Consider the following 14409-nt stretch of genomic DNA (forward strand, 5'->3'; position numbering starts at 1 on the left):
CTCGGCTATTACCGTATGAATTCAGCACAGGTATCATGTTGTATTTACTGAGTATATAAATCACTCTTACTTTTGTGTAACTTACAAAAATAAGCACATATTTTGTATCTTTCTGGTCAACCCTTTGAATCTGTTCAAACAGTGGGTTTGTTGTGACGTACCATGTTAAAGGTACACAGTGTGTGTTTGCAACACCAAATTAGCAATTTGGGCTCATTTGCAAAAGAAATTACAGAATGTCTGGGAAAATGTGTAAAATAAACTTAATTCAAAGCTGTAGGTGTGTCCTAATCTCTGTCAGTTTCCTGGTGTACGGAAATCAAAACAGATTTCTTTTACTTTCAAGGCATGTTTTCTTGCCTTTCTGATTTTGAGGACTATTCCACAACAGACTCATAGCATTACTCTAAAGTGACATTGTAAATTTAGCATGCAGTATAACATTTCTAGTTTCATTTAATTTGATACAAATAATATTTAAATTTTTAACTGGAAATAACACAAATGCAAATATATATATATATATATATATATATATATATATATATATATATATATATATATATATACACACACATATTTTACTGTGCATGCTTTCAATGCCTGCCAACCTTTAAACAAGCTCTCATTTTGCCTTTACTATCGCTCAGATGCTCAACCTGATCATTATTTATTAAGGTAACTTTCTGTTTGCCTAATACTGGCCTGATGTTTGGTTTGCCACCTGCTGTGAAAAGCAGGAATTGCATCATTACAGTAATGTTTAAAAATGATTTCTTGGTTAATGTCAAGTTGTCATAACAAAGACATTTTGAATAATGTCAACTTTGTATTACAAGTGTCATAATTTACCAAATGATGCTTTATGACAACAGTCATAAATATTCATGAAGGCTTATTCATGTTCATGACATGTGATATGTCATGTTTATGACAGTGTCATGTCAGTCTTATTCACCCCCCTTCAAATAAAGTGTTACCACTTATTTTTCAAAATAGGGCACTGGGCTTTAAAAAAACCACACAGCAGGTTTCTTTATAATTCTGTTTTCTTTTTATGTATTTAGATTTTTACTCATTTATTGTCTAATTTAGGTTTGTATACTCTTGATCATGGTTCGGGCCCCCTAATGTTTTATTTCAAGCAATCAGGTAAAGTTCAAGTGGACATAGAGTCTTTCCTCCCAAAATTTCTTACAGCTGAGATGTCAGAAAAAAACCCCCAAAAAACGACTGAACCAAGCCAGTTGGCCCCTGGGTTTGGCTGTCGACTCTCCCAGCTTTTTCTCACTATCCTTTTTTTTTTTTTTAGTTCTTTGATATCAAGTCTGAGATCATATGTAAGAGGTTTGGAAGCACAAGTCAAATGAACTTGAGAATTGCAGTCAGACAGACACTGCAATGAGTGATTGCAGAGAATGAGTTGTTACATTATTCACGGCGTAAAAGAGATGGATGAAGACGGATGGCGAACGGACAAATAAAAAAGAGCTGGAAGATGACGGGACAAGAGACGCCCTGCATTCCAGCAGGTCTGGAGTCTCCGTCTGACTCCTGGTGACGGCTTTCCCAGCCCCGCTGCCGGACAACTCACGCCCAGCGATAACGGCGTTCGAGCAAGGCCGACTGAGAAAGCACACTCATTAATTCAAAGGGTGCAAAAACAAACAGACCCCTTCCTTTAGAAAACCAGCGCAGTTGGATTAAAACAGGACACTGATGTGAGTCTTTGAGTTTTCAAGTACGCCCCCTTTCCTCCCCCCCACCCGCCTTCAGTGAGACAAAGTGAATATTCTATTGGACAGAATGTGTGTGTTTAAGACCGTGTGTGAGCTAAAAAAGTAGACACAGACACTGTTTGAATGAACAAAAAGAGGAAAAAAATAGAAGAAGTGAAACTGAAAGATGCATTATGAGATGATCAAATATCTCATGAAATGCATAGAGAGGTCCGGTTAGGTGCATGAGGTATAAAATCTATGCATTTATATTGAAATTGTGTGTTAAAAGATATTTACCATCTTTATGGGAAGACAGAAAAAAATGTAATGTAAACAGACCTGCAAACTAGCATTTTTTTAAATCAGAAAAGTCCAGCTTTACTAAAAGTGAAGGTGTCAGAAGTGTAGTAAATCACAACAAAGGAGAGACACAAAGCACACGCACTCATACGTTTAAGTGGGGAAAACACTCGTCTTCCTGTTTCAACTTCAACCCACTAATTGATTGAAATGAGATAATGATACCTTTTCCTTCCACTAAATTACTTCCACATCCTCCTGGCAGCGCAAACACCCCGAGTGTTTCTGAGAATTAAAACTGAGTGTGAGGCAACGGGTTGAACACACAGTCAAACATATGCAAAACAAAGGTTTGAAAACAAGAAAAAGGCATTCATAAAACAGACGAGGAATACTGGAAGACAGGAGGAGATTTATGCATAAAGGCTACAAAAGAAGAAGAGAGCTAACGCTAGAGGGAATAATGCATGGGAGGGCAAAGTGAGAGGTCAAAGTAAAGGTCAATGAGACAGGAAGCAAAGAGCTGTGTGGTCACTAATGAGAATCTTCAACGCAAGAGCTCTTCCCACACTCCTTAAGGGCCAAGTGGAGAGTTCCCTTTCACATGTAAGGATGTTAGAAGTTACACATGAAGTCGTTTAATTCATTAAAAAGCCATGTTAGTGTGAAGAGGATTTGTGTTTGTGAACGCAGTGCCTCAAAGTGCTGGCAAAGAGGTTTGAACGTAATGTGCATTAACTGGACCTGGTTGCTTAAGATAAAAAATCTCATTAGAGCTTCTATTAATAAAAATGTTGTCCATATTTCAGTCCTGAGTAGGCAATCTTTAGTTGGAATTAAAAAAAAAAATCACATTTCATTTTTTAAAAATGTAACTATTTTTCATATGTCTGATTTCGGTCAGTCGTAGCTTGTCCGGGTGGGGTAACCACTGGAAGCTGGATGTTAAGTGCCCCAAGATAAACAGCTGGTGGCGCCAGTCAGTAACCACACCACAAAAAGTAGGCGCGATGAGGTTAGATCGTTTAACAAGCGAGCAGCAGTGAAAGCCCAAGCAGTGGAAATTACTTTGATTTGGTGATGAAAATGTCATGTTTATGAATTGCATAAACAGAAATGGTTGGTATCTATTTCCAGTGATTGTTACAGTCTGAATGTCAAGAGTTATTAGTGCAGTTATGCATTACACAGTGTTAAAAATGGTTTATTTTACACTGTTACATCTTTTAACTTCAGTCTGCAGAACTTCAGACCAGTTCTTCAGTACACTGAAAATGTATAAAACAACTACAAACATGTTGAATGAACCATAACAAATAAGCACTGATAGACTTAATACCAACAAAGATCCTGAACAAAAGCTCATACTCACCCATTCTCCAACTTAGCCTTTGAGGATATCAACATATTTTTTCAAACTCAATTGTATTTCCATATCAAAGATTTCCTCTGATGTCAATTTATACAAATACTGAGTCCAGGGTTTTGCAAAGGCCAAAGCAGATATAATTTACCAAGACACTATTGTAACTTTTAAATGAGCAATTGTTGTTTTATTCGCAAAAATCCAAGTTACCTTCCTACACTTAATTCTTCTATTCATTCCTTGCCAACCCACTGAGCTGTGTTTATTTGCAGTGTGGGAAGACCAATAAGCTCAGATGGTGGCTTTTCTACTGAAAATTGAACAGGAGGAAATCCTGTGAGATATCTTGGGCCAATGATAATTGCAGAACTGCTTCGGGTGAAACTGGATGAAACAATGAACCAGACTTGGCAACAACAGTCAACAGTACTTATGCACTCTTAAACTGGCTCATTATCTATGAATGAGTCATGGACAACAACTGTGTCAGATTAGAGGGAAGGAAACAATGTAAACTGTCCAAAAACAGACTGCATCTATAGCCAAGACATTAAGAATAAGGCTTATATTATATGGGTCGAACAATGGCTTGAAATCATCTAGGAAAAGTTCAGAACTGTCCAGACTGAGCAATTTTCTGCATTAAAGCAAGATGACATTTTATAGGCTTTCATAAAAGGTATTAAGGTATTAAAATGTGTTTACTTGTTATAAAGATAACCAATATGAACTAGATATTGGTACTATATGGTCAATATGCCTGTATTTCAAGACATCCATCGACCCAACTTTAATCCACAAGAACATCAGATGTACCAGCTGACATTAAACATAAGCTTCACCTGTCCTGGTGTATGTTTGCATTGTTGCAGTGACTATGTAAAATCACCACATTAAGGTCAATGGAAATCATAAATGATATGCTGCTAGAAATAACTGTTTGTTTATAAGTAAGTTTCAAGGAAAGTGAATACAAACAAACTTTAGTTTAATGGATAAAAACCCCAATGTTGATCTTTTGTTATGAGTCTATAGCAGTCTGCATGTGTACAAGAAAGTGGATAGGACACCAAAACTGGCTGCAGCCAAAGGCCCCCATCCTCCTATATACCGCCCCTGTTAGAATATATTTTAAAAAATGTACTCATTCAGCAACATTTCCAAGCTTCTTCTTTTTAGTTTATTTAGTTGATAAAGTACACTTTTAAAATCGCTTCACCTTTAACAAATGTATGCACGCGTTTATTCGCTGTTGCGCAAACATACTTTCTTCTCATAAATACCAAATAAAATCTAGCCAGAGCAGTTTTATTGCTGAAATTATAACAGTCAGTTTTGCCAGTGAATGAACTGTGAGCATTACGGTCAGTGCTTCTCCTCTCAGTGCTTCAAGCACTTTAAATGTCAGTAAAGTTACTTGCTTCCGAATTCCGACGCGGTTGCCGTTCCTAATAAACTCTTTTAATAAGATGGTCGCACCCCGGTGGCTCTCACCGCAGAGAGGTGAAACTCCGCCAAAAGACCCTCCTCTGACTGCGCTGCAGAGCATGTGCTCCTCCTAACGCACGTAAACCTCCGAAACAGTAGCCAAATGAGCGACCCGGATTAAACGCTTCCAGCTTGAACCACCACAAGGAGAGGAGAAAAAGAAAGAAAGAAAAGAAAAAAAAACGAAAACAAGAGCAGGACATTTACAGAAAAATATTCCTTGTCTGATGGACAGTTCTACCAATTAGTGTCACCTGCAGGAAAGCGCGCAAACAAGCCACGATAAAGAGCGTCTCTGTAAGAATGGAAAAGCTTTACCTTTATAGGAGAGTCTCAGGCGCGGCACGTTTATTTTGGTCGCGCAGATGCTGGTGACAAGGAGCGCAACCACAACTTTGTTGAAGACGAAAGGTGTAAATCCCATTATTACTAACAGATGCGCCTCTCCTTCTCACTGAGATTTTCTTAGACTAAACGTCAAAAGTCCGAGGGGAATTTCAGCTTGACCCTTCTTCTCATCAAGGTGTTTGATCTTGAGGGTGCGTTAATTCCCGGAGCGTCCAACTGCGGACGCACGCTGTCCTCTGTGTGGAGTGACTGCCGCTCGCCAGATCTGCCGAGCAGATTCACTGACTCTGCTCTGAATGCTTCCACAGCTCAGTTCCCACAGCAGCCCATCGGCAGTCTCTTCCACGCCTTTTCAGTAGAGAGAGAGAGGGAGAGAGAGCGTGTGTTGGACTCTCGCTCATCCTTGTAACACACAGCGCAGTTCTGCCCTGGGCGTATTAGTTCATACTAAATAGGAGAAAGGTGACTCACTTTGAAACGTTTAAAATTATTTAGAAAAACATGTTTCACTGATTTTTAAGAAAGTATTTTTTATTATTTTTTTTGGCTCTATCTGATAGTGAATTGACAGGAAAGAGGGTAATGAGAGAGGGGGAAGATATGCATCAAGGGTCACCAGGCCGCTTTGAGGACCTAGGACTCCACATGTGGGTTGTGCTTAACCCCTCCACAGTTTACTGATTTAATAGCTTCCCCTCTCATTGATGCCAACTGCAAATTTTGGTTTCACTGACATTTTTTTACTAGTTTCAAAGAAGACATTTGTCTGCTCATAGCAAATTAATTAGCCATCTGATGCTATCTGATAAATGAATGTAGAGCTTTTGTTGTAGCATTAAACCCCCTTAAAAATTTGCAGCCATGTCCTAACAAAGAGCTTTAGAGGTAATATTAATTTCATTTTCTTTCTATCACCTTGCCTTGTCTGGTAACCTTGGGTCATCGTCCAGCCTTGTTTGTTTCTTTTCCAGTTATTTTACACTTTTATATAAAAATCTAGACTCCTGAAATGAACTCAAATTATTGGTTGGATATTGTTATTACATGTTCCAGATGGAGATATGGCATAGCAATAAGAGATGGAACATCTTTAATAGATCTGCCAATGAACATAAAAGGGGGCTTTTTTGGTAGAATAGAATAAAAATAGAAATACACAATTATAGTCATTGGATGTTCATATAAAACTTCTAGACTTTTACTTTACTTTTCAGTGTGGAGACAAAATTAAATGCCATTGAGTTTACGGCAAAAAACCACAACTTGTCAAGTGTTGCATGATGGTGAAGGCTGGGACATGAAGGGTCCAGATGAAGTGAACTAGAGTGATGTGAAGCGAACGGGGCTCATATTATGTGAACGAGGGAAGTCCTACCTTCTGGCTTAGCTCGGGTAATAAACCCATAAATTCATGAGCTGGGCTTGAACAAAAAAGACAAAAAAACATCCATCTCAACATTTCTCTCTCCTCCAAAACCTCTGCGCAAGTGACCTTCTTTGACCCCTTCCTAGCCATTGTCACCATCCCAGGGGTTTAATTAAGTTGTGCCATACCTTTTAAACACTCCCCCCCTCTCATACACGCATCCCATTCACATGCAAGTCTATAAGTGCACACAGGGGTCACGGCAGAATGAGACCGAGCCATTCAAGGTATCAATGCTGCTGTGGCCCTGCTTCTTCTGGGAGCACTTGTTTGCAGCAGGAAAGAAACTCCCATACATGGTTTATACGGGCCGAAAGGCCAAGGGTGGGAAACGAGACGGGTGTAACGATTTGCTGGGAACCCTGGGGGCTTTGGGTAACAAAGTGCTCTGCGCTTTTTTTGAGTTGTTGGTTGCTGATGTGAGCTGTTATCATTTTTGAGAACTTGCCATGAAATAGCAGACCTAGAGCCACAGAAAAGTAAGTTGTAGTTTCGAGGCAGCATCCAGCAGGGCAACAAGATATCGGATGTCTTCTTAAAGGAGACCTTCCAAAACCTCTTGATGTAAATATTTATGTATCACTGAAGAAAATAGCTTCCTCCGGTCAAAAGAGACCACAAGTCTACTTGACAGTGGGTAGTAGTGCTTTACCCTCTGAAGTGATCTTTTTCTCCTTGAAGATAAGATTGTATTTCATCTAAACACCGTGCTTGTTGATGGATAAAAGATGTTGTTTTCTGCCAATTTCATATTTTTTTTTTTGCATCTTTTGTGGAAAGACATGTTTGAAGGATTTTTTTTTTCATTTGAAATTCTTTGGTTTTAGGTTGCCAGAAACTCTTAAACACGATCTGTTCTGTCTTCTCTGGTTTCGACCCATGAAGCGATATAGCTGATACAGAGCAAAACGAGACACAACTGAGAGGAAAGCCACTGTCTTGGAATAATAAACCCATATGCAAGATCGAAGAGGTATCAAGTGATGGAAGTTCATACTTTTCACCTCTGATATTGCGGAAAAAAAATGTTTAGAAGAAGTAGACATCATGTGTCTTTATAAAAGAAACACATTTCACTGCAATAGCAGCTTTAAGTCGTTTCAGGTATGTGTCTAGAGAATGAAATGCATGCCCTTTCCTCTCGACAAAGTTCCTCCAATTGGATAAAGATTTTCTATAAACACTTATTTTTTTACTGCTTTCTCAGCTGGTTTCATATCTATACGTTGAGAAAGACATCTTCAGCACTAACGGTTTTGTTTCAAGGCCATAATTTAGCAGATCTGCAGTTGCGTCATGTCGCTTTACATAAAAACAAGCTTTGTTGAAAACCAGATATGATTTTTTTCTCCTACTTGAGAATTGTGCACCACTTTGTGTCGGCTCTTCAATTAAGCACTAGTAAAAATAAACTGAAGTCTTGTTAAAAGAGTGAAAGTGTATGAATACCTTTGCCAGACACCATCTACTACAAGCATTTACCGAGGTACTTTTTGGCTGATGCCCTTTCTCTCGTTTCTCAGAAGCTTCTGACCGCACAAAACTTGTCTGTGGGACAAACAGACGTGGGAACCCAGCAGAAGAGGCCACAAATGGGGCAAGTGTTCAAGAGCTGAATAATTGATTGTAAAAGCAGCAGCCTTCTTGCCATCACAGTGAAGTGTTCCCTGCATTTAACAAAGGAACTGCTGACTTTAAACGACCTAAGATGATGGTTGCCTCTCTAACCACAACCAAGCTAGCTGGAGGAACATGAGCAGCCAGGATAATTAAGCAAAGTGAATTTACTTTGCTCTGACTTGCTCTTTACTTTCCTAACCCCGTATCTGACTTCCTCTGTGTCATTTCTAATCACTGACAGCACTCATGTGGTTTTCAAACTTGCGTGGTCCTTTCTCTTAAAAATCCCACAAAGGATCGTCTTGTGTCTCAGGCTCGGCTTCCAAGGCCTTGAACGACGTAATTCATTCTGAAAGGTGCGCCAGACTTTTTAGGAAATGCACCGAGTGCCTGAAGGACTTTCTTTGCACCTCTCTAAATTCTCCCAGAATTAAATTATGCTCTCTAAGCTGTCAGTAGCCATGAAACGTGAAACTCTTTACAGCGTTTTGACGCGGTGTCATTCTGAAAGATCCAGCTGAAACATCTGGAGTGGTGATTGGGAATGGCAGCGTAGAGGTTCATGAATTCACAATGTGGGAGGTAGGGCAGAAATAATGAATGGAGAACAAATTTGAGCCACAACGCACCAAGACAGCTGGTTTGTTTGTGCAAGTGCCTCAGGATTCATAAATGTTTAAACATTCTTAGGACAGACAGGAAGAAAGCCGTGTACAGTAATAGAGTTTTCCTGCAGACAAAGCAGAACGAAGAGATTCAGGGAAGGCTTTGTCAGAAGATGAGAAAGGCGGGATACACCCTGGACAGGTGGCCGGTCCATTACAGGGCAGCACAGAGACACAAGGGTCAAATAACAATGCGCGCACGCACACGCAGACACACACACACACACACACACACACACACACACACACACACACACACACACACACACGCACACACACACACGTTTGTTTTGCTATCTTTGTGGGGACTTTCCATTGACTTCCATTCATTTCTACTCATTTCTACAGCCTAAACCTTACCTTTACCCTTTTCCTAACCCTAACCATCACATACCTAACCCTAACCCTAACCAAAACTCAATTCATACCTTAGCCCTAACTCTGACCCCTGACCCAAAAACAGGGTTTCCCCTCGTGGGGACCAGGCTCAGGTCCCCACGAGGAGCGACTGGTCCCCACAACGTAGCATATGTCAGGAAAATCGTCCCCACAAGGTATTACAAACAAATGCACACACACACACACACACACGCGCACACGCACACACACACACGCACACGCACACACACACACACACACACACACACACACACACACACAGATGTTTGTGTTGCTATCTTTGTGGGGACTTTCCATTGACTTCCATTCATTTCTGCAACCTAAACCTTACCTTTACCCTTTTCCTAACCCTAACCATCACATACCTAACCCTAACCCTATCCAAAACTCAATTCATACCTTAGTCCTAACTCTGACCCCTGACCCAAAAACAGGGTTTCCCCTCATGGGGACCAGGCTCCGGTCCCCACAAGGAGCAATTGGTCCCCACAACGTAGTATATGTCAGGAAAATCGTCCCCTCAAGGTATTACAAACAAACGCACACACACACACACACACACACACACACACACCCCCCCCCACACACACACACACACACACAACACACACACAATTAGAGAGACCAGTTAACCAAGCAGTCCGGTTTTTGGACTGTAGGAGGGAGTAAGTCAGATTTCAACGTTTTCTGTAAATGGTCCCAAATAAATAAACACAAAATAAAAAAAAATAAAAAAGATATTTTATGAATGTGTTATTTTTGCCCACTGAAGAAGAAACAAAACAGTGGTCGAAGGAACAACTGTTTAAATTTACTGCAGAAATATCCAGCTAGGAAACAAGAGCTGGGGAGTGGGAAAGATTGTATCGCCCAACTTCTCTCTACCTGATGAGAGAAAAGTGACCGCACACAGATAATGGAAACATTGGCTTTTATGTGATGCTAAATGAAAAGAAGCAAAACATATTTTCATCTTGAAAGGTTTTGTTTAATTTGAATTATGTAAATTAAGAAATAATTTTAAAAACCTGTGCCTAAAAATCAAGATACAAAAGTTTTTCTAAAGATTCCTAATCCAGTTAGTCAAATAAGTAGTAATGATTAGTTATCATGAAACAGAAATTGTAAAATTTCTTTTTACTGGTCACAGTACTTGTGTTTTAATTATCATCACCCAGTTAATACTGCTTCCTCTTTAACAGTCTGTGCAGCTTCATATGTTATATATTAGCAACCAGGTTTTACTGACTTCTACAGCTTATTCAGTGTATGGAAAGTTAGTTAAATGTCAACAAAGATTCACTGTGGTTAAAGTGGATTAATCTAAAAAATGCTAAATCAAGTTTTAAAAAAAGGCGATTTGCTGATGTTTTGAAAATATTGACCTTGTTTGCTGTGATTCTTCTCAGAAAGAGAGAAGTAAAGTAACAGCTCGCCTCATTCTGCAGCGCCATGAGACCGTGCCAACCTATTTAAAAAAAAAGGGTTTTATTTGATTTTATCAAGGAAACTTTGACAAAGAACAAAAACACACATCAATGGATGAATCAGTGCAGTGAGCCAGGGGAGCTGGAAGCTGTCCCAGGCTGGCATTTGGCAAGAGACGGGATACACCCAGAAAGGTTACAATCTGATATGCCGAGGCCCATTAGACCCCCACACGCACAACCGTAAATGAACCGCACACAAATGTTCCAGCCAGTTAGCATGATTATACCAGCAACATTCTTTCTCTGCTGCAACAAATTTCAGCCACGTCCGAAAGCTGCTGGACACAAATTGCCGAAGGAAAAACAAATTCTCCAGCGTTAACACAACATTTTTTATTGAACTAGCGGTTTCAGTTAGTTATTTTGGCACTGAAATATTAAAACGCATTCTTTACCACAGATATAAAGGTGCAGATTGCGTTTTTTATTATTATTATTTTAATGCACAAGGAAATAAGTAAAGAAAATAAATGGCACAAGACCAATTTTGCTGTCATGTCTTGAGTCTGCAGTGGCTGTGTGCTTTTCTTTTTCTTCTCTGCTGTCTCGTTTCCTCCCTCCCCCTCTTTGCTGCTGACATGTACCAAAGGCGAGGATATTCCTGCTGGGCTGCTCTGCCACCTGTAAACCATCCTCTAATCAAGCCACTGTAGGAAAACCAGCGGGGTTTCCATTCAGTGCCAGATTGTTCCTGTTAGTTGAGGCAGTCCAACTGGGATAGCTGCTCTGCTCTTAGTGAGAATCTAAAAGTTACTGACCTTTTTTTTTTTCTTATGCCCGTGGATGTGGTGTGTAGGGGGATGTAATCCTCAAAATTTTGAGAACAACATTTTGGAACCACTTGTTGTTTTGTAAAATAGTACTTTTAAATTGAGTGCTTCCCCCCTCAATGTTCAAGTCTTGGCTCATGAACTGTGTTTCCATTACAAATGTATGTAAAGCTCTGTAAATATTCCACTAATGTAGGAAAAACTCAATTTCGCAATTGCTGTGTTTTCATTAAATAAGGGATGTGATTTAAATCACACGTGAATAAGTTTGTCCACACAATAAGTGAAAAAAAAAAGCGCTGCAGCATCATCCTCTTTCCACATCTTGTCATCTTTAACCTTCCCTAGTAACATCGGACAGTTACTGTCTCATTTAGATTTAGTTCTGGACTTTCACTGGACCTTTCTAAAACATTAGACTTAATCACGCTTTGAGTAGAACCACCCATCGACATCTAGGCAAGGCATTTTGCAAGTAGACAAAAAAAACCCCCCTCAATTTTAGAGCAGCTTCTTCACATGCCTGCTGTGTCCTCAATGTGACTTTTCTATGGCTTTTCTTTCAGCAATTGCTTTCTTCTTACCAGTCATCCATGAAGGCCAGATTTCTGGAAACCACAACAGAGCTGTCGTACTGAAAGATCCTCACAGCTGTGGGACCAGCAATTGAACTGCATCATAGTGTGTAGCCACAATGGATTGTGTGTCTCCTCCACTTTCATATAATGCCACATGTTTGATATTTTTCATTATTTTCAGATAAAAAAATAAAAAAAAGACTTGAAATTCTAGCTCGCTCTTACATTTTGCAATATTTTCCAGACAGGTTTTATTTAGTAGGATTTGTAAATTGTAAACTTTACTTTTACCCATAACCAAAACAAACAAACAAAAAAAGCATCAGTCAACAAGGAACTGTTGTAATCCACAGTTCAGAATCACTGCAAGTAACTCTGTACACTCCCTTCATGTGACGTCACATTATTGAGAAAGCATCATGCTGCAGCGATGCTTCTCTTTCTTAGGATCAAAAAATGATTCACGTGTTACAACGATTAAACCAAAAGTCGAGACCTAAATCCAATTACACTAATCGTCACAGATGTTTTTCTTCCAAGTTAACAACAGCAAAGAACAATTTCCAAAAATTTCAGTCACCAGTCAAAGGCTGGCAGACTTTGTTTCAGCCGCAATCACAACCTGCGGCTGAAAATTTTGTTTCACAAAAATCTTCTCATGTCATGTAAATAGACTGACATTTCACACTTTTCAGATTTTGTATTTTCGTTAAAAAAAGCTATCATTTATCTTTTTTCTTTTCATTTCTTTAATTATATGCTGCTCTGTGTTGGTCAGTGATGTAAATACCAAATAAAGTACACTGCCGTTTATAGTGGTAATGTCAGAAGTACTCTACACGGTGCTAAATGACGTACAAGGAGAGAAACAAATTTAGATGAATGAAAGCAACTGCAAAGTCGATGGAGTACGGGATCACAAAACGATAATGGTAAGCATGATGGCGAAAGTGAGTAAATAACATGAACAAGAACAAAGAGAGCGAATGGAAGAGGGAATGGTAATGTGGGAGGCAACAGTGGAGAGAGACAGCAGAAGAAAGGAAACAAGTGAAGGAAAAATGTGGTTGGAAGATCAAAGAAGAATAAGGCAATAGGAGAGAGTTGATGGAGCTAAAATAAAAGAGAGAGAGGGGCTGTGATAGAAGTGTGGATGCAAATTGCAACTACTCACTCAAAGGCCTTTCAACATGTATGGTGCAAAGACGACCAGCATTTGGGGACTCCCTGCCTTTCCACACACAAAAACACACAAAGAAAAACCCACACAACATGCACCCTGTCAGGACCTTTAGGTGCCCCAAGACTCAATTTAGACTGATTAGAGGCTGACCTTAGCAGTGAACTCCCACGTTTACGCACAGTGTGGACTCCTTGCTGTCCTGATTAAGCTGTGACCCTGCCACTGACCACTGGATGCTAAACACTCCCAGACCAGGATGAAACACAGCTGACATACTTAAAAGACCACATGGGGGCTTCCATTCTGGGGAAAGAAAGTGGAAACCCTTAGCTGTGGATCTGCATGAGGAAGTCATTTAAAGCTCCTTGTTATCCTCAAAATGGCCGTGAGCTCACTTAGGGTTTAGGAAAAATGAAATGATGAACGTTTTTGTGTTTTGAGGTGAGGAGTTTGATTTGGAATATAATTTTATTTACTGCCATCTACTTCAAAATGATGTACTTGTTGAGTCAACAAATATTCAAATGTTTTGTGTACGTCAGTAAAAGTAAACATGTTTTCACTACTTGTTAAGACAGGCAGTTTTGACATTTATTGTGTTAAAACTGCTCGTTAGAGCACAAAGTAACAGAACGGTGATGTGGAAGGAGAATCTTACATGCTCTTTAAAAGATTTCTACAAATAATAACCTTAAAAGTGCGGCATGCATTTTAAGACTTTGTTTTGAAGTATATGTAACAACGTGAAAGAAGGTGTTCTTGTAAGTTCTCTTTTTGACCTACATGTGAAACAATGTGCGTGGCAGAAAACTAGAACTTGAAATCACCCTGAACACACCATCCCAAATCTGAAACATGTCAAACACAAAGTATTCCACAAGATTGCTGTCACAATTATATCAAAATATGGACTAGTGAGACATTATGAATTGAACCATGACCTATTATGAACTTTGTAAACTGGTAATACTTATGTAAAAAGTATTCATCCCAGTCATAGATGCATATTGACTTTTTAATTATGCAGATTAGCAGTAACATACCACTTCAAAAGG

General features: G+C 39.4%; 1 protein-coding gene across 1 annotated transcript in view; it reads right to left on the reverse strand.

The window, feature by feature from the left end:
* The window catches only part of sema3g (semaphorin 3G), a 63428-nt gene extending 57404 nt beyond the window's left edge, over positions 1-6024 (reverse strand). The window contains exon 1 of the mRNA XM_015008042.2: positions 5194-6024. Within this exon, the coding sequence (XP_014863528.2) occupies positions 5194-5299 (106 nt within the window). The 5' untranslated portion in view covers positions 5300-6024. The remainder of the gene's footprint in view (positions 1-5193) is intronic.
* Between the last annotated feature and the right edge of the window lie 8385 nt (positions 6025-14409).

Source organism: Poecilia mexicana, unplaced genomic scaffold (genome assembly GCF_051168715.1).
Source record: "Poecilia mexicana isolate PSO_F unplaced genomic scaffold, ASM5116871v1 scaffold_12, whole genome shotgun sequence".
Classification (NCBI taxonomy): Eukaryota; Metazoa; Chordata; class Actinopteri; order Cyprinodontiformes; family Poeciliidae; genus Poecilia; species Poecilia mexicana.